Source organism: Molothrus ater, chromosome 1 (assembly GCF_012460135.2).
Source record: "Molothrus ater isolate BHLD 08-10-18 breed brown headed cowbird chromosome 1, BPBGC_Mater_1.1, whole genome shotgun sequence".
Lineage (NCBI taxonomy): Eukaryota > Metazoa > Chordata > Aves > Passeriformes > Icteridae > Molothrus > Molothrus ater.
The window spans coordinates 114,020,246-114,042,163 of record NC_050478.2 but is presented as its reverse complement, the minus strand read 5'-3'; the positions used below and the strand labels follow the sequence as shown (position 1 = coordinate 114,042,163).

The window sequence follows — 21,918 nt, the reverse complement described above, 5'->3', positions numbered from 1 at the left end:
TCAACATAGAGGCTGTGAATTCTTTATTACTAACAGCTGTATCACTGACTCTGTATTAACATCCAGTATGAAATGCCATGTGAATTATTTCTTTTTAGACTTCTTTTCTAGATTATGACACTGACCATGTGCCTTTACACCTTTGATTAACCCTTCTAGTTTTCCATAAACATTTGCCCTCAAAAATGCCAAGGATTAACCTGTATTTTTAATAATATTATCCAGATAATCAACATCATAGTTCTTCCTGTATCATTAAAGCACAGTTTGGACTAAGACAGCAGGATTCTGAAAAAAGATAGCATCTTAAAAAAAAGGAAGTATTATTGAAGAGTCAGAACAACATATAGAAAAGTCTAAGTAGAAAGATTAAAGAGACATTCTTCTTTGCAAAGAACAATGCAGCAATACAAGTGCACAGAAGGCAGAGGTCTATAAAGCATGGGAGAAGCAAAGAGAAAGTGATGTGGAAGAAAACATTCACTGTCTTCCAAAGAAAATGTGGAATGAGATTTAAGTGGATGTGAAAGTTTAGTTTTACTCAGGTAGAAGGTCAAGTGCAATTAAATTGACACAGGAGACCATGGACACTTATCACATGTGTATAGAAGAATTTATACAAATTCATGGAAGAAAAAGTATCAATGACTAGAGTATGACTCTGGAACAAAATGATGTGGCTGGTTTCTAATTTTCTAAGCCCAAGAAGACATGAATCTAGTGAAGGAAGAGTTAAGTGCAAGGCTAGGAAAGCAGTGGAACAGGTTGCCTAGGAAAGTTATGACATCTCAGGCATGAGAGAGCATAAGAAACAGTGTGAAAACATGCAGAGGATTCTGCTTCATTGTGCAGGATGAATTGATCTAGTGCTCTCAGTTCAGGGTATGGGTGAGCATGCTGTGTAAAGATAATCATTAATATGGTAAAAAGCAAAGCTTAACCAGAAAATCTCTCCTAGGATTTATCTTGAGCAGACAATTATGTCTACAACCAGGTTTACCTGTTTGCAATTTAACAGAAAAATGGATTAATTAACATATAGCAGCTAACACCTTTAAAATCTTGCTTTCAACTCTATCTGGGTGGATTAAAAAAAAAAATTAAATGAGCAGCCACAGGAAGTAAGCCCTGAGATTTCTATACTAGCTTCACAAATAGGTGAAAATTAAGCCATGGAATTTCATCTATCATTGGATGTAGTTTCAGAGTCTAAGAATATTTACCTAGAGTTTGTGGATTTTAGATTTATTTGTACTCAAACTATTTCTAAACTGGAATCTCAATTCAGGTGAAATGCCTATACTTAGCAAGCAGCACATTCCTTTCACAGGTTACCAGAGTCTAACATCCATGCTGGTATTTCATAATTGGAAAGAAGTATGGTATCAGAAAATAATAAAATTAAATATATTAAAAAAAACATATAAGGAAAAAGACTGAGTACTAACCTGTCCTCTTTCAAAATGTGAGTGCCTGAGTTTCCTTTTGCAGGAATCTCCCCACTCTCCAAATACGGTGATAAATACATCTGCATCAGTTCCTGATGCAGGAAGTGTTCCTGTATGGACATTGATGAAGTAACAGACTTCTGCCATGAAAAATCAGTGACACAAGACATTACCAAATGAGATTATTAGCAATTTAATTACCAAACATTATAAACCAATATATTTTAGGTACAAGATTAATTTCAAGACCAAGGAATTAAGTTATAGGAATTGACATCAATGTTCTGAGTTTCATATGGATTGCTAGCTATCTCACAGCACACACTACAGCATTAGGGATGAAATGTCTTTTATGAATCAATTCAAGAATCCATGCTCACATTACAAAAGGAGAAGATACCCAACTTCTGGATTCTGGAATCACCTGAAAGACTCAGACTGATTTTATAGTGCTTTGTAAAAAAACGGGAGTTCTTGTAGGAATTATAGGTCTTAAATTGAGTTAGGATTTACCAACTCTAACATTTTACCAAGGAAAAAACACAGACATAGATGATGAAAGGCACTTTTTGTTCTGGATCAACTGAACTGTGTTTAAATCTCATATTTTGAGAATTATGGCCAACATTATTTAATACGTTCAGCAGAAATGGCTCAGCTATTTATACAAATACGCATTATTATTCTTCACAACAAAGGATGGCTTGCCATGACTTTTGTCTGATAAGTTATACAGTACATATTCCTTCAGGCAGCATGACAGAGGATTTTTAATGGGTTCTGTGAAGAATTAAATGTTATAACAGACTCTTAAGATATATTTCCATTTGCAGTCTAGCATCCAGTTAGATATTACATGCAAAAAGGTTTAAATATTTTAACTAAGACTTCTGTTCACAGTGTAATGAATGAGAATTCTTTTCTACATATTTCATAAAATGTAATCTGAACAAAGGAAGATGTTATCATATTTTAAGTACAATGATGAAATGAAATATGGCTTCGGGGGCAGAAATAGGGCTTGAAGAAAACCTAAAAAACCCTGCATTTTCTCTTTGTGATTCATGCCATTACAACTTTGCACCTGCCTTTTTTTTAATCTGTCAATTAGTCCCTCATTAACTGTAAATCAATCATTTTCTGAAAACTGCCATGCAAATATACTAACTGGGCTCTGTGCATTTTTCAGACTTCCAAATTGGTACTTATTCTAGTGAAAACAATGCATGTCAGTTGTTTTAAACCAGAAGAAAGTGCTTTAACTTGATACCTGTATACAGCACTTACAGGATGGCCAGGTTATCAGATCCAGCCAGCATGGGTTTAGGAAGGGTTGGTCATATTTGACCAACTTGGTCTCTTTTTATGACCAGGTCACCCAGCTGGTGGATGCAGGAAAGGCTGTGGATGTTGTCTATTTGGACTTCAGCAATGCCTTTGACACTGTCTCCCACAGTATCCTCCTAGAAAAGCTGGCAGCCCATGGCTTGGACAGGAGCACTCTTTGCTGGGTTCAGAACTGGCTGGATGGCTGGGCCCAGAGTGGTGGTGAACAGTGCTGCATCCAGCTGGGGCCTGTCACCAGGGGTGTCCCTCAGGGTCTGTGCTGGGGCCAGTTCTGTTCAGTATTTTTATTGATTACATGGATGAGGGGATCGAGTCTTTCATCAGTAAATCAGATGACACTAAGCTGGAAGCGTGTGCCAATCTGTTGGAGGGTAGGGGGCCTCTGCAGAGAGACCTGGAATGGTTGGATGGATGGGCAGAGTCTAACAGGATGAAGTTTAACGAGTCCAAATGTTGAATTCTGCATTTTGGCCACAACAACCCCCTGCAGTGCTACAGGCTGGGCATGGTGTGGCTGGACAGTGCCCAGGCAGAAAGGGACCTGGGGGTACTGGTCAAGAGCTGACTGAACATGAGCCAGCAGTGTGCCCTGGTGGCCAAGAAGGCCAAGGGCATCCTGGCCTGCATCAGGAATAGTGTGGCCAGCAGGAGCAGGGAGGTCACTCTCCCTCTGTACTCAGCACTGGTGAGGCCACACCTTGAGTGCTGTGTCCAGTTCTGGGCCCTCAGTTTGGGAAGGACTTTGAGAGGCTTGAGCACGTCCAGAGGAGGCAACAAGGCTGGTGAGGGGCTTGGAACACAAGGCCTGTGATGAATGACTGAAGGAGCTGGGGGTGTTTAGTCTGGAGAAAAGGAGACTCAGAGGTGACCTTGTCACTCTCTACAACTCCCTGAAGGGTGGCTGTAGTCAGACGGGTGTTGGTCTCTTTCTCCAGGCAGCAACTGACAACCAGAGGACACAGTCTTAAGCTGGGTCAAGGGAAATATAGGTTGTATATTAGGAAAAAGTTTTTTAGAGAAGGAGTGATAAAATACTGGAATGGTCTGCCTGGGGAGGTGGTGGAGTCACCATCCCTGGATGCGTTTAGAAAAATGTTGGATGTGGCATTTGGTGCCATGATTTAGTTGAGGTGTTAGTGCATGGGTTGGACTCAATGATCTTGACAGTCTCTTCCAACCTAGTGATTCTGTCATCCCAAAGTTTATTGAACAAATAGTTAAAAGTAATTTTGAGTGGTTTTTTAATATATATAAAATACTTTGCAATCTTGTGCCTTGTGTTCATCCTATTGGGCAGTTTACAATTCTGTATTTGTGCATGCATTTGCTCATGTATTTATTTTTTATTTCAATAGCATACCCCTGAGAGGTGGCTGGTCTGGCCTGACTGCAGCAAGCTCTGTCACAGTCTCAGATCCATCTTCTCCAAACAGACATGAGGCTTCAGTGTGAAAGCTCAACTCTTGTTTAGTGTCCAGGTCTTTCAGCTGAAGCTGCAGGTAGAATCAGAGAAAGAAATTAATTTATTTGAAGTATTTAATTTCCTATTTCCATCCAAAAGAAACTGACTTTTTTTCCTCCTGCACACACTTTATAACAGCTATCTGATTCTGCATAACAGTTAGAGCAGCTTCTAAAAGCTGCTAATTCTGCTAATTCTGCAGCCTGCTATTTATAGGTGTATTCTTCATTGCATATCAACACAAGCATAGGATCCATTTGTAAAGAACCAATGAGAGATTCAGCTTAAATTGACCTGTATGTGTTTGCAATTTCAGGGTGTCAAATGAATGAATACAGTTACATCAATCTTAATAGTATATGCCCATTTTCCAAAAACATTTGCTTTGCTACTTTTTATTTTTTAAATTAGTCTTGCTATATCTCAGGTAGGATTTTCCAAGTTGGCAGAAATTAGGTGTCCAGTGGCTTTCAGGGCTGCCTGTGGAAATAAGTTATCTGAAGAATGAATTTCAATAGAATGGGCAAGCTTAGGTGCAGCTTCATTCTACTTGGCTTTAAGTATTTATTGGAGAGTGAAGAAATTAGGTTCCAAGTGTGTGGACTTAGAACATCCAAACCAGCGGAGGAAGCACAACCTTAGGAGCTCACATAGCTCCGCTGAGAGGGTCAAGATGGAAATCAGGTTACAGGACATCAACTCAGATCATGTACTCTATCCTAGGTCAGGTTCTAAAATACAGAGTTAAAATCTGTCAAGTATATGCAGAAACATTTGTAGTAACTATTACATGCAATATTGAACTTCATAAATAGCCAATGACTGCAAGTTTGCAGAAATGGTTTCTTCAGTCTTTAGGATTTCTTTGTGTCTCTTTGTAGAAATAGCATATCCAAGACATTTGAAACAAAAGGAAATAAAAAGAAACAAAAACTTAATTTCATCAGGACAGTAAGTAATTGGAATTCTTAGGCAGGGATTCCCAAAATTACTGTGGTCGCTTCTTTCCAGTACTGACAGCAGCTGCAACAGCAAAACTTTGTGTTCATCATACAGAATAAACATAACAAGGGCTTGGAAATCCTGAGTACAGGTTTCCTCACACAGATTTCAACTGCAAGCTTTGAGATGTATAAATATTTATATAATTGAATGAGATAAACTAAATTATTGGGAATTTGACAGTTTCACTCTCAAATATTTTGTCAGACTGTGTTGCCCTTGAGTTCTTAGAAATGCAATGACTTAATATTTTCCATTACTGCTTATTCATTCTGTCCAGTGATTTACAAGATCACTCACAGGGCTTCCAGATGAAAGTAAACAATATCCCCAAACCATTTCCAGACTTAAACCATTAATTACTTGAATAAAAAGTAGATTTATTTAGGTAGTGGTTAAATTCCACTAAAATTGCAGCCCATTGTTTACAAAAAATAGGTATTTTTTGCACTTGCAATAACAAAATTTTTTATATTAAATGTATAACTTCTTCTTATACAAAAATATTTCCCACTAACTTCCATCAATATGTGCAACCCCAATTATCAATACATATCACAAACTTAAAACATATCACAGTCTTAAAACTGCACTAAGGTTTACCTGCATATGCAGGCAGACAGCCTGCAGAAACTGGACTCATAAAAATGAGGTGTGTATATTTATGCAGACTTTGGCCTTAAAATAAAATATACCTGACAAATTCTCGCTAGTTCTAAGATTACATTTAAGTGTGACCCTAATCTTCAAATCATATAGTGTTTCTATATTCTAAACAATCATAAAAAATGGGTTTGAATTCTATTTTAAGAAAGACCAGAAACTATTTTGAGCAAGAAATAGCTACTCATTCTGTAGTACATAAATCTTCAGAAGTTACAGAAAATACATAAATTTTAGCTAAGGTTATATAATTCACTACAGAATTTTGCAGAAAACTGTAGGAGATAACAGGAAAAATTCTAGTATTTGGAAGAACCCTGTAAACATCAAAGTAGAGAAGACAGAGTAACAAAAAAAATGTAGGGATTTTATCCCCTTTTTGCAGTTTCATCTGTGTTTCTGAGAAATTTCTGGAACTTTGACTATTACTTCTTTCACTTAAAAAGAAATCAAATAAGGTAATTTTATATAGTTGGGGCTGGGTTTGACCACTAGCTTATAGTAAGCTTAGTAAGCTATAGTAAGCCTCCTGACATCTACCTGTAATTTTTCTTTTTCTATACAACATCTGTATTTTTTTCTGCACTGTAAGAATCCTACTAGAGTGAGACCAACTTGTTACATTTTATATTATGCTTCCCTGAATAACTAATTTATAAATAGACTAATAAATTAGTATTAGATATTATAAGCATATTAATGGCAAAAGCAATAGATATTATTGTGGCTTGTGCTGTGGGTTGCACATGCATACAAGAAACTACTTCGGTCTATAGCAGCTTACTGACTTCTTGTAGATTGTAACAATTTATAGCTACTAATAGACCAATTATTAAATGAATTGTAAAGTATTTGAAAATACAGACAAAAATCACTTAGCTAGTTGCATAGGGCTGTTTTGGAAAAGAAAGCAGAAAGGAAACTATTACATTTATGAATTTTCTCCTGTGTTTTAAGCCACCAATCTGGAGGCTGAAGTCTTATATTACATAATGGATATGTGGTTTCAAAATATTTTTTGAATGCTTTATCAAATGGCCTGGAGATGCATATTTAAAATGAGAAATTAGCTTTGCTTACCTATTCTTTCCATTTTTATAGCTTAAACGGAGAATACAATATTAACTGACACAGAACACATTTGGGGAGAAAATGTAAGATAAACTCCTCTATCCCCAGAGGAGCTCATAAATTCAGACTCAGCATTCCTCTGAGTGTCACAAGCCCATACACATTTAAGCCTGGAATGCAGCTGTCTTTAGCATTTCCCATCAGAACAGTTTCTGGAGTCTTTATGCATTTAAGGAATCACCTTTATCTTTCAAATCCATAGCAGGGTTAAGGGACTCTGAGGCACAGTTCAGGAAATCATTCTTCATTCTTCAAATCATTACTTCAGATTAATTCAGAGTTCATCCACAATGGGGTTTTTTGCCCTTGCCTATAGGCAGAGCTCATTGAGACAATTTTTCCTTGAATTAACCTTCAAGTTTTAGTATTAAAGATACTTTTAAATTCTAATTCTATTTTAAGGTTGATAGGATTAAGTCCTTTCTCCATTCCTTTTTATGAGAATTCTTAAAGATGTATTAAACTACGATCAGAGGTTTGAGGACCACTGATGGCCATATTGAAATGAACAGATACTGAATATCATCTTAATTGGCTTCCACAGGTAGGTTGGTCTGTGTGGAGACCATCAGTATTTCCATGCAGGAATTAACATTTCCTAACATCAGCAGGATGAACTGTGCATAATGGGTCTGCACACCAGTGAAGAGCTATAGCAATATGCACTTCAGCAGGTGCAAACAAGGTTGAGCTACCCACAAAGAGGTCTGCAGCAGCTGTAGGCAGTCATTTGTAGATACCAGGTAACTGAGACCATCTGCGTCTCAACAAAAGTTATTTACTGTTCTGTTGAAAATTTTTGCAAGTTTACATGTATTATATTTGGAATACCTTGTGGAGTTTAATTCCTCTTCTCAAGGATGGACCACATAACACAAAGGAGACTTTTGTTATTTCTCCAATGTCACCAATGGTAAACTGTTAAAAAAAGTTAAAAAATATATGTCATATGCAACAGTTTGCTTGGCATACTTTAAACCCAAAACAATATAATACAACAATAAATACAACAGGTAATAATATTGGTTAATGAGGTTAGTGTTAGGATGAGGAAGTCCTATTAAGAGTGCAATTTAGACTCACATTTGTATCATAAATCATGTCTATTTTTTACTGAGGGAAGTGGTTGCGGAGCATAGGCCAACACAACAAAAAGAAGGAAATGTACAACTGAATTCTGTATTTTCAAGGCCAGTCCTTTTCCCCTGACTTAATTCAAAGTTAATGAGGTTTTTCACATAATATTTGGTATTTCCTCAGGAGAGTTTTCTTAAGTGGTATGTTTTGGCCCACAAGTGAGAAGTTCTCCAAGGTGTGTTTATTTAAGACACAGAGGTATAAACATTAACACTGACAAACAACCAGTACACATAAAGTCATATATATTGGCTACAATTCTTATTTTACTGAAACTATTTAGTGAGACTTGCATGAAGTAGAAAAGAAACCAACCAAAAAGGGAGTATCACTCAGATTTTGAACTTTCTGCGCAGGGGATTTCCCTTTTCTTCCAAATGCAACAACTTGAATGTTAGGAACATCTTCTGGTACTTGTGTGCAATGCACCCATGTTTGCCATCGTCCTCTACTTTTTGCATCTAAATTTTCCGTGGGAAGGGATGTCACTGATGTCTCTGCAGTAAAAGCAAACCTATATTTAGAACAATATCTGTTATAAGGTAGTATAAACCAAAAGATTTTATTGCCTGGTAGTGCCGGATGTAGCACAGGAAATTCAACAACAAAGCCACAAACCCCTCATTACTCATGTTAGTCCCATGGAGGGGTAGAAACCAGGCAAGGGGCCTCATGGATCCATGTCACACACAGAGGCCATGCCTCTCCTCTTTGTATTGTTCCAAGGAGAGGAAATGTTCTGCCAGAGGAGAATCTTTCAATGCTGCCATTTCAAATTTCTCCATCTCAGGCATAATTTCTTCCCCTTTGTTCACAAAAGGCATGATTCACCTTGGTCCAGGCCCAGCCCCTCACCATTGAGGTACCCAATGCCAAGTTCTTCCTACTGTGTGATGTAACCTTATACCAGTTGTGAACTGCTCTGCCATGCAGGAGTGATTCATGGAAATGAAGGACACTTCTGCTTGTATTACCTTTGAGCGGAATTGCAACTTCTACATAATCTTCCTTGGAGCGTTTATTGATCCATCCATCGTGGAAAAAAACATGTGTAGAAAAAGGGTAGAAGACTTCTTTTATAAGAATTTTTTCCAAAAACCACCCATCTGATTGAAAATAAACAGGTCATTATTAATTTATACCTTTTAAGCAACAAAACATCCTGTATATGCAGTCATAAGTTTCTACCTTCATCAAATCAATAAAAAGTTTTCTTTTGACAGACTTATTAAGGAAATAAGACTTCTGAAAATATATTGGCTATGTGTATGTGTTTCTATCTGTTCCACTACACTCCAAAATAGTAAATGTTTTTACAGATCTTGTTAAATTAAATGTAAATTAAATTAAATGAGATAGATTTGCTGTAATATCTATTACATCTCAAAGTATGGAAAGGCTTCTGCATGCAGTCTTTAGACACAAGAAACCCCAATAGGAAATAATACTATCAATGTCCTAATGGAAAAAGGATCAGGATTTCTATGACATTAGCTATCAGAAAATCCACTCAACCCACAGCTTTCTTTCTGGAGAGATACCATTCTATATAATAAGGAAGAAATTTCAGCTAATTTTATCTTGTTTTGAGACCATGATTATTTGGAAACAAGGCGTTTGTAGAATTAGATCTCTGAGTCTTGGTAAACTTGGTTACACTCCCAGTCTTGTTGAAGTGAATGAAAGTTTGAGTGCTCATTTTAATGTTACCATCTAGCAAATAGTCTCCCATCCTGTTTTTCTGAGTCCAGGTTTAACCTACAGAGTCATTTTGTAATATTGGGGTTTTTTAGAAAAGAAGAAAGAACAAGAGACTCAGGTTATCATACTCTGTAACAATCATTTCCATTATCAGCATTATCCTGCAGGAGTAAAATACCTGTAGAATCTCTATTCTGTTATCTTTAAAAAACAATGGGCCAAAACTGTAGCCAAAGGATTGAATAAAATGCCAGTTCATGATACTCCTTGCTGCTGGTATTTATTTTCAAGAAATAAGCAATTTTTTTTGCTACAATAGCTGCTTTGGAGTCAGCAGTAGGATGAGAAAAAATGCTGCAGCAATAAAGCCTTTTTATCTGCCAGTCAACCTCACATATGCAGGATCCCTTAAAAAATATTTTGCATGGATTAGAAGGAAAGAACCTGTGAGGCCAGAACAGCCTTTCTTCTGTGTTCAACTTCTCAATCTAATGAACCAATTCTATGTTCTCATCTTTACACAGAAGCATATAGTCCTGAAATAAATTCCTTTTTTTGACTTATCCATCATCTAAAAATGTACAGGAAGAAGAAATTTACAAAAGTTTCAAAATCATGAGGGCATACCACTTCATGAAAAACAAAAGTTTTGTTCACTGTGCTTATAAAAAGATAGAAACTTCAATGGAGAACAATTTCATATATAATTTTACATTGTCACAACATTTCCTTGGAATCCCTTGCAGATTTTAGTAAAACCAAGCTGTATCTGGATACTTGACATGTATAATCCAAAAGAAGTAATGAACAGCATAAAATGGAAATCAATTTCATATTTTCTAATTTTTTTAAAAACACTTTGGTGTTAAGTTTCAGACATTTCTGAAGTACTAGGGTCACTTAAACCTAATAATCTACATCATTATTATCTTGCATTAACTGAAAAAATTACCAACCTTTTCTTAGACTTTTAAATCCAACACAAACTTGATTCAACTTGCCAAGGTATACAGATTTGATTTTGAAAATATCCACCTGCAATATGAAAATAATCAAAATGATATTTTACTTAAACTTAATAGGGGTCTGGTTTTGAGTATTTATCAGTTTAGCCTGGCGTGTCTGATCATTGTTTTGCACCTTGATAGAAGCAAATTTATCTCATCTATGCCATTTAATTGTGTTTGACTTCATAATTAAATATTATGTATTATAGCTCATCTTTTCTTATCCAGTTGACGTTATGAATTATGAATTTCAGAATGCCTCTGTATTTAGTAGGAAGTATTTATGGAAAAATCAGATACACTCAGTAGCAATAAAGTTCTACTTTCTCATACCTTCATGGACTGAAATAAACAAATCCTAGTTTGTTGAAATTTACTTTGGTCCAGAACTGAACTTGCAATGAAACTGATAAATACTAGATGTCTAATAATTATGAAAATCTGGAGTAATTTCATTTTCACTAAAATTCACAGTTAATTCACAGTTAATTTAGTGGGAATCAGGCATGTAAATGGGAAGTGAATGGTATCTGTGAAGATTTCAACCACTATGCTTTTGGGATAAGGATGTCTCCTTGAAATCATCTCTATAATGGGCCAAATTTTCTACATACAACAGACTTGAATGATCAATAGACTTCATGGAGTCTTTCCTTTTTTCCATACCTTAAATCTTTATGTGCTCATCTTCTTCTTTGAACAGTCACCTTCATAATCTCTGGGAAAGCTCATGTAAGTATGTACACTGACACATTGCTTAAAATGCGTATTCATTGGCCTTTTTTAACTGGGCCTGAAGAAATGAGGTTTGGACACATACTATTTATGAATGGATTCATCTAATCTTTTGAGAAACGAGCTGCAAAACTAAATCTCTACAGCTAAGACTTTTATTTCATGTGACTTCATGAGTTATTCTGTTGAACACAAGCAGTTGTCTTAGAAAGTTGGGTTGAAAATGCAAGTTTGAATATAACAGTTGGGGACTAGTTTGTGGGTTTGAAAAACAACAATAAAACCCTTGCATTGTTCCCATAGTCTCACAGTTCCAGAATTCAATGTCTGTGAGAATAATATTGGTCAAGAGAATCATCTAAAAAAAAAGAGCAATGACTAAGACCAGAGCATTTGTAATTTGAGAATAAATTGGAGTAAAGAGAATTGCAACAGAGTGGATACCCAAAGAGTTGCTACTCAAAATCTTTACTATAAGAAGATGATTAGGGTCTTATAGCTCAGGATATGGAAAAGCCCTTTAGAATTTCAGAGGAAGGATTTAGCAAATCTGAACAAGCCTGTTCAAAAACTGACACAGAATCTGGATTATACAGAAAAAATCTGCTTGAATTTGCAGATGAGTAGTACTTCCATAGGAATGAGTATTCACAGAAGTCAAGTGCTATTGTTCAGGTTTTACTCTACAAGCTTTATTCTTGGCAAAAATGTAACACATTCTTATAAAATAAACTGTTTTTTAAAAGATTGGGACAGTTTAGGTTTTTGAAAGAAAAAAGAATCTGTCCCTCTTCTGTATCTGTACTGATACCTTATCCATTGTAGCAGGCAATCTTGCTGTTCAGATTTCTCTGACACTATCCTTAAGACATACTACACAGGACTATTATCTAATATCATCAAAAAGACTAATCTATTCAACTTCCTACTATGCTCCTTCAATCCAGATGAGCTCTACTACCCTGTCATTATTTTCAGATTTAACTTGTGAACTCTGAGCTACCAGTTTGATCAATTCTTGATGAGCATGACATTGGGCATGCATATTCTCTTCCAAAATGGAGAAAGAAAATACAGTAGACATAATGACTAAAATCTGGGTTTCTTTTCAAACAAAAACCTAGTATCTTCTAGAGTCTTTAAAAATAGTAAGAAAAGCAGATAAAATAAACACAGTTATGTGTAAAGAATAAATTAAACAAATATCAAGTACATTTCTCTAGCTTTCTGCACCAGAGAAGAATCTACACTAGGTTGGCTGGCAAGAGTGAAATACTCTCTCTCACTCTCCCTAAAAGATTTCCAGGTACTTCATTTAATGATTTCCCTAAAACAACAACAACAAAAAAAAACCCTCCTAGATGAAATTCTAAACATTAGGATCTAATAAAGTATCAGCTAGACATGTTCTTCGGATTTGAAAGAGATATTTCCTTTTGATCTGAAGTCTGTTTTAGTTACTTTGTTCTTTCGCCAACTACTCAAGGAATTACTCTTCTAGGAAAAGCTATTTAATCTCAAAAAGCAACAATATGTTTACCAAAAAGCAAGAAGCGGGTGGAAAAATTTGAAACATGAAAAAAATAAGAGTCTTCTTGGAACACTGACGGTGTTCAGGAAAGATAACAAGAAAAGTTCATAGACTACTTTAGATGGAGGGGCTACAAATATGAGTTATCCTACAGAAATGTTATCACTTCTAACAGGCATATTTTAATAAAGCAGTGATGCCTCCCTAGTCTTAAAGTCTGGAATATTAAAACAGAACTCTTAGATGTTGTTTAGTCCAATTCAGAATAATTTATCACCTTAGCTGTTTTACTGTAGCACGACAGTGATGAAGCTTAAAAACAATACGTTAGCTATGGAGACAATTGTTATATGCAATATAAAACATTAATATTTTTGATATTCTATCCATGAAAGCTTTTCTGAAAATATAAGTTCTAACAAAAAGACACTCTCAGATTTAATTACATTTTTCCTCATTATTTTACCTGCCCTCTAGCAAAAGTGATGAGGCTGTTTTTTGAGTTAAGCCATCGCTTCCCTGAGTCACTTTTTTCTCCTTGTATACGAAGATAAACCTCTCCAGTGGCATCTGCCTTCTTCAAGTCTCCCGTGTGCAAATAGATTTCATACTCCACAACTTCAGAAAAAATAGACAAAATAAATCCAAAAAATCAGCAGGAGAAAACACTTTTCATCTTGCCTGACACCCACATTAAGTACCAATTCTTGTACCACCAAGCAAGGTCTCTTCACTTCTGGTGACATAGACATAACCAAAACACATTCCTGCTGCATAACAGGATGGCAATCTAGAGAATATAGATTTGCTCTGCTTTAACACCACTCCCAGAAAATAAGTGCTACTGGTTGCTGTTTAGGGCACAGGATGTCTTGTGTAATATCCCCTTCCATAAAAGGTAGGAAAACCCTTCTTAAGGAAAAAGCCATACATACATCCTTCTTCAGGAAGTCTAATTTTTTCTTTCTATTATTTTCTAATATTTCTTTGATTTTCCCTCCCTCTATTTTTATTTATCACCAGTTAGACCATAATACTATCACAATATTCTTAAGTTAAAATATGTTAATACAAAATAAAGAATTAAAAATTCTTTCAACATCAGCTTTAACATATAAATAGAAAAGCCTACTGACATTTTGTATCATTCTCCAAAGAACCTGCCATTAATGACATAATGGCCCACAAATCTGGTCAGATAACTGAATTTTGAGTTTAAGGGAAAGCATTCCTTAGTTTCTCAGCTGTGGTCATAATACAGAGATTAGAAGAGACATGTATGTCCCCTATATGAAGCTTCTGCTTCCTTGCCTCTTTTTGTCACAATACATAGGGAAGTGATGCAGATGAGACCAGACTGAATTCATGACAAAGAAACTTCATGGAAATCTCCTACGTTTGCTTTTTAAATGACCTATTTCAGTCCCTGAGTTTCCTATGGAAACAAGGAACAAGGAAACACTTAAACAGAAGCAGGTCACAGTCTCAATATTCACTGTTATTTACATCATTTTAACAACAAGGACCCCAGGACAAAATAAGAAAGGTTTTTGGGGAATAGATTTTATTTTCCTCCTCGTGTTGTGTGCTCTAATTCAGATTATAATAGTAAGTATCATTTGCATAGTGTGTTCATCTGGGCTCATTTGTGTTATGAGCTGGTACTGTCAATTTAGGAATCTAACTTCGGTGGCTATATTAGGACTGAGATTCTTTTGTAGCCAGCAGGGGAAGGCAGGTGCTATAGAAAACACCTCTGATGGGTTCCCACACATTCTAGAGATAAACACTAGAACTCAGAGTCTAAATTTAGATGGTCTAAATGTTCCTCTGCTTCCCACCACAGGCATTGCTTCTTCAGCCTAAGAATAAAAGCTCGGCTCTTGTAGCAACGCACGTTTGTAAAACACGACTGTCTAATATTTTCATAAGGACAACATTTTTCTCCACCATAAAATGCAGAGTCACATTTGGGATGCAGGTGATGAGCAATGCACATGTACCAAGAATGTATATGAAAATATTTGCTTTATCTCCTGAACTTTTTATATCACAAACACTAAGAATTTTTTTTTTAAGAACTGAGCAGCCTCAAAATTCAGCATCTTACAAGTCCTGAGCTATGTTTGACTACCAAAAATTATCAGCCCTTTCTCCCACAGCCTTCATCACTGTAGCAGTAAAACACAGACAGCATTTGGACTATGTGACATTTACATGCTGGAGAAAGACACTCTGCCTCCTGTCCCTCCCTGGAACTTGGCTGAATCTACACTAGCTGCTTTTCCAGACAACTCTGGTGTGCAAAGGAGGGGAGTGGTGTTTTAGACAGACATGAAATCAAGGAGAAACAAAGCACCTTCAACTTCACAGCTGACAGTACAAGCTAGAGAGCATGGAAATGCACATTATTCAAGTCTGAAACATGTATTTCAGTCTAATGTACATCATAGGATACATGAATATCTGAGTATACATCCTGGAAACATCTGATAATCTCAGTATATTTTTCTCCTTCAATCAATTTTTTTCCAAGGTAGAAATGGTCTATTTAAACAAACTGTACATTCTTTAAAAATATTATAATTATGAGAAAGTTCTAGTAGGTTTAAGAATGATTCAATGAACCCAGAAGCTAAAGCTGTCATTTAGTTTTATGCGTAGGTGATAGGAAAACAAGGAGGGAAAAAAAGCGTTCTGAGGATATTTATTTTAAGCTTTTCTTACAGCTCTTTTCACAAGTTGGTGCAATTCATGTTGAGTGTTATAATCAAAAGGTCTGAATTCAAATATTGTGACATCTTATATAGCTATTCCTTTCTATTTCTAAAATACAAAGGTCCCATAACAGGATAAATGGTTTTAAAGAGTGGGTTGGTATAGACTGTAACATTAATATTTTAAAGGAGTCATTAAATAACAAGGGCTGCATAAGTCTGCTAATGAAAGTGTGCTCATTTCAATAAACTTCTGAGATGTATTTATTTATCTTTGCCTTTTACTTCATGAGGATGATGTCTGAGAAATTCTGTTTGCTTAAATGTAGCTTTATTTCACTGCAGCACTATTTGCTTCAGGGGCTCCACCTGGGACTGCTTTATTTTTTTTAATAATTTAAACTAAGGACTGGGAAAATTCTTATCATTGATGGTATCACTTCATATGTGAAGATAAGAAGTAAATCAAGAGTTTTCCCATCCTGGAGCCCTAACATATCTCATTCCTTTCTTCAAGGGAGTTAAAAGTGTTCTGCCAGGTAAAAGACAACATAGCTGCATTAAAGTCAGTGCAGCTACACAGACTTGATCTTTCTGGAGTTCCAGATGGTTGAAAATGCATGATCTGTCCAGGTGACACTTTGGTTAGCATTTAGTCAATGGCATTTTGCTTTCAGGAGAGTTAGGATATGAAGTTTCTGCGTTGTTCATTCAGAGTCTTGCCTCCTCTGTGTAACTGGGCCATGGGAGCAGGTTTGTTGAAGTCAAAAGGCAACTTGTATGAACAAGATCAAAATATTTTGTTTGAATAAGATCATGGCTGGCCACTTCCATGGGGGTAGATGAGAAAGCACAGTGCTCACATTTTTACTGCTTTTGTCCATTAATATTTGAATCATGAATATATAGACCCACAAGCTTAGCTTAGAAATGTATGTAGTGCTTCTGCTGAGTCGGTGCTTTCAGCTGAAACTGCTGAATCTATTGATGCATAATTTAAAGCTCAATGTATTCATAGCAAATATTTACCATTTATTTTCCACTATTTAAGGGAAATAAAAGTACAAAAAGTAGCCCCTATGAAAGGAGTCATAACTGAAAGGGAATGCTGGGAAATGGGGTAAAAGCTTTTAGGCTGAGTTTGAGAGCATTCTGATTGTGTTCTGTATGAACAGCATACCCAAACAACAAAAATCTACTAAGACAAGGTATTCTGTTCAAGTTTTTAATTCTTTGTCTCTTCCCAGTCCTATTTAAAAAAATTCTCTTTCAGATGTAAGCCAACATATTGCAAAACTTAAAGTAATCACCTAATGTTCAATTGAAAAGGAAAAAAAAACCCATAAATGAAAGATAGGAGACTAAATACTTTTTTCCTAATTATTATTTTGTATTTCTTGTGTGTGTGTCTATGAATAAAACCAAAATATAACAAAGAAGAAATTTTAGACTGAAGTAGTATTTGGACCACAAAGAATAAAAGTGATATTAACAGTTCCAGTTGTAAATCACTGGACTCCATAAAATGGTTTGTTAGAAGCTTTCTAGGCCTGTAGATACTTCCATCTAAAGATTAATTTTTGAGAGAGAGAACACATACATGTCTTTTCCCAGAAATTTTCCAAGAAAAACACCCTAAATCTCTAATATACCTCAATAATTAATTACTTTACATATCAGAAAAATGCTTTCAGACAGTGTCTCCATTTGGCTCTCAGCACCATATATCTTAGCACAACAGAGGCTTTGAGAGGTGTATTTAGAATATTTTAGCATTTTAACTTTTTAAAATTTTTGTAATTTTATATGCAGTAAAAAATGTAACAAGCTTGAATTCAGAAGATAACTGTTCATATTTACAGTCCTTCTTGTTTTTTCTTAAATAAATTAGGGAAATAGGGCCTTTTAATAAGGTCTGGAATTACTATATTCATGATTGTTAATCCAACATATATTACATCCAACACCCAATGTATTTTGAATCTGATGGATCCGAAGGTCTAAAATGGTAAGATTTTTCAGTACATGAATACTAGACGACAATTTTTTTAATTATGTAAACCCACACAAGACCAGAAATTTAAAGGGTCTTAGCTATTTCGTTCAAGTTTCAACTTTAGGTTAGATGAAATATTTAGGAAACTCTCTTTAGAGAACAGTCTTCAAAAGTCCATGTGGTCTATTTTATTTCTTTTTCTGGGCTGCTTCCATCTTTTTCTATTAGTTTCCATTTAAGCAGAACACTCTTTGTACTATAGCCTCTAGCAATAAACCTCTTAACTGGCACCAAAAGCCTCAATATATGATCTTTACTCTCTCCATCAATCCTCTTTATTCTAATGAGCTGAAAAACTGGGAAGCTTGTCCTTAAGTACTAGTGATCAAGTTATTAGTATACAATTGGTTGTTCCAGGGGAAGTGGTTGGGGGTGGTTGGCAGAAATCAATTATCTCTCTGGCATCGTATCATTCACATGTACTACTAACAGCAGAGAAACATGCAACTTCATGTGTACTTTTGTAGAATATCACTTGCTGTGCTATGAATTTCTCATTGACATCAATAAAACACTAGTTTAATTGAAATTCTTGAACATCTCTTAGCTGGCTACCTGTGGCATTTTAAAAATTCAACCTTTGTTGCGCAGGGGGTCTGCAATTCTTTCCCTCTTTACTTTGTTTCTAGATCACATACATTTCTTTGTGAATAGGAAGAGACAAATAGTATCACACAGTAGATGAGTACGTATTTTGTACTCATCTTCATCTGACATACCATTAATTTGAAGAGAGAATAAATAATCAAGAGTTAAAACTGCAACATCATCTAATGTGAAAGAAGCCAAATATTGTGTTTGGTATCATCACTTAGATCATCTCTCATAATCCTCATACCAGTAATTTCTCTGTTATGGTAAACGCATGTGCAAAACCAACACATTCCGTAATATTAATTTCTTATTGAAATCTTCACACAGTATTTTTGGCCCAAGAGAGATATACTGGTATTCCAGAGACAGATCCTGACCCCAGCAACAAAAAAGGACACAGCTTACCAGGCAAAGGCTCCTGATCTGCATAGAGAGCTGGCAGCTCCACACATTTGTCTTCCTTAGGGTTGAACCAGCAGTCAAAAGCTAAATACATCTCTTCCTTTGTGTCTGTGTGCTTCATATGCAGTAAATCTAAGTGCCATGGCTGTTTTAACTCAGTGTGTGGGCCAGTTACCTGAACTTTGTATATTGAGCCAATACCTGCCAGTTCATCCTATGTGAGGAGAAAGAGAAGATGAATGGATCTCATTTCAATTGTGCCAGAGCAAACGTAGTTGGCAGCTGTATGCAACAGTTGAACAAACTTCAGTAGTTAAAAAATTGGGCCAGATTTATAAATAGTACTATTTTCTAATTAACTTTACTAATTTCTAATCAATATAAAATTGATTTAAAAACACAAATAGGTTGTGTGTGCTTGAAGTTTGATATTAAGGAACAAGCAATGGCAGTCGCTGCTGAAATTTGTGCATAGAACAAGGCACAATGTTCATAAACATTACACAGATTCAGATTATGTTTAGGCACACAAGATTTAACCAATTTTTAAAACTTTGGACAACATTGGAAATATTTCTTACAACCATAAAAATTATGTCATTAAACATAATTTTGAAAGAAAGCTAATCCGGTTTTGAGGGAACATCCAAGGCATCCTTCATCCTCATTCTAGATCATAGATGTTGTACATTAAAATCTTGCATTCATACTTGAGAAGAAAAACTGAATCTGGTTCTACTGGGGATAATGCACCATCTCTAGGACATACCCATTGCTTGAGTAGGTGAAAGCAGAGGAGGCCTTAGATGTTATAATTAGTGATTTAAATTGAATTTTTTTTTTTTCACTGTAAGGAAAAAAAAGGGAGAAAAGAGAAGTTGTGTTTTCCTATTCGATACTTCTTGGATCCTTTCCCCTGCTCTTTCATTTTAGGTATGCCCAGAGAGTAGAAGTCCATGTGGCCTGACTTCAGCCTTTCCTCTGACAGGGCACCTCCATCTTCATACTACTTCTTTTTTGTATTTACCAGAGATTCTTGGAAATAGCTTAAAAACCCTCTGAGTACTCCTCATTTTGGATCATGTTTGTGGGTTAGTCTAGTCTGCTTAGTTCCTCTTTCACTAAAGAAAAGAGGAGCATCAAAATACAACAAATGATTTCTTTAGCTCAATTATAAAATTCAATTCATTAGGAGGAAAAAGGAAGAGACAATAAATAACAGGGGGAAAAAAGAAATCGTACTCAAAAAACCAGTTCAGAGAAACTGATGGCAGGGATGAATAAATTACATGAGAGAGAAAAGAGAAAAATTAACCTTCTGTGCATTTAGTCTCATTTATGATTCTTCCTTCTCTATCATCAGCCCCAAAAGCTCTACAGTATCCCATGGCATATTGTATGCTTACAAATTGCTGATTTTTGTGAGATCAACAAAGCCTGTAAATCAGTACCTGCCACGTGCTATACACTGTGATGTGCACCAAGGGACCAATCCGCTCACTTAAACATTCTCAGTATGAGACACTGGGAGAATTTGCTCATTCAAAAACCATTGTTCATGTGTTGCTCCCTACAAACAGAAATTATGATCTGTGCCAAACTACACAGAGGACTTAAAAATCAATCTGGTAGTTTAGTTTAAAGAAACAATTTATCTCAGAATTAAGTGGATTATTGGCTACATGATTCGTAGGGTTTTCTTGCAACAGAGAAAGGTTGAAGTACTTTGATCTGAATTGCTTTTCCTGTGACTTGAAGTGGCAACTTTTTGTGACTCAGGTTGCCGTAGAAGATAAAAGAAAGGCAAATTGGCTCCTCTTCAGCACTCAAATCAGATCCAGTGATATCCATTATCCAGAAACCTGACTTCATGTTGATTTCAGGCAGTTTAGGAGTAAGAGTTGACCTTTTACCTTTAAAAATTATCAAAGAGAAAGGAAAGATGACAGCATGAGAGAATGGCATAATCTAGCAGGACCACAGCCTTTACAGTACACAAACAAAGCTCTTTTTGCTGGTTATGTTGTATCTATAGCAACTGCTCACTAAGAAGAACACATCAATATCTTTATTATATTTTTGTGAAGAATTTAGCAGTTTAATGCTCTTTCTGTGTTTAAAATTTAGTTTCAATGGCATTTTTTGATGCCAATGTATTTTCCCTGTCATGTTTGGAAGTAATTTGTAAGAGAATATTCAGTCAACTTTTAGAGGTCTAAGTAATTGTTCTTTAAAGAGCAATCAGTGTTACTAAAGCAAATTTATCAGTTAAGAGCATGTAACCATATGTAGCATGCAGGCACCTAATGCAAAATGAACAACTCTAATGAACTTTGCTTGTCACCAGATGTTGCCTTGCAAAATAATAGGTGGTTTAATAGTGTGAGACTGGCAGGTAACCTATAATAAACACACAAAGTTATCTGCCAGATGCTCAGAAGATCAATATCTCCCTCTCTTTTTCTTCATTAATTGTTGTTATTATTCATTTTAGTTTTAACCAGTCTAGGTGGAGTGAAAATGATTTCATGAAGAGGAACACCTCAGGAAAATGTACTTTCTACAACTCAGAAAAACCACACAACTGAATCAAGGACATCTCGTGTCTCACTTCCTCTGGACAAAGATCTGTGGATCATTTTCTTTGCATTGAATTCTTTTCACAGGATTGAAGGAAGAAGTCTTTTACTACTTCTGAATGACTAAAGGTTCTGCTGTAAGCGTTCTTTTGCCAAGTACATCCAGGTTTAGATTTGTGCAAATCATGGCATAGTAGTAGGTGTGAAATGAGCAGAAACAAGCATACCAGAATGGCTGCTTTGTGTTGTGGAATGCTCTCACAGGTAAAGACTAGGCTCATTTCACGGAAGTAATTTTTCTTTAGATTTCAAATGAGATTCTAGGCCAAAAAATAGTACATAAAATTTAAGCTATTTATCCCCACAAGGTGCACATCCTATGCTTGGCTGTTTATCTCTCATTGAA

The 21,918-nt window shown here is 35.7% G+C and overlaps 1 protein-coding gene across 1 annotated transcript in view; it reads right to left on the bottom strand.

The window, feature by feature from the left end:
- Positions 1–21,918, bottom strand: part of LOC118701877 (lipoxygenase homology domain-containing protein 1) — a 131,887-nt gene that overhangs the window by 42,582 nt on the left and 67,387 nt on the right. Inside the window, exons 21-29 of the mRNA XM_036406828.2 lie at positions 20,659–20,846; positions 18,937–19,147; positions 13,631–13,782; positions 10,848–10,926; positions 9,165–9,296; positions 8,506–8,687; positions 7,885–7,971; positions 4,156–4,288; positions 1,449–1,588 (exon numbers count right to left, since the gene is read on the bottom strand). Of these exons, the coding sequence (XP_036262721.1) occupies positions 1,449–1,588; positions 4,156–4,288; positions 7,885–7,971; positions 8,506–8,687; positions 9,165–9,296; positions 10,848–10,926; positions 13,631–13,782; positions 18,937–19,147; positions 20,659–20,846 (1,304 nt within the window). The remainder of the gene's footprint in view (positions 1–1,448; positions 1,589–4,155; positions 4,289–7,884; positions 7,972–8,505; positions 8,688–9,164; positions 9,297–10,847; positions 10,927–13,630; positions 13,783–18,936; positions 19,148–20,658; positions 20,847–21,918) is intronic.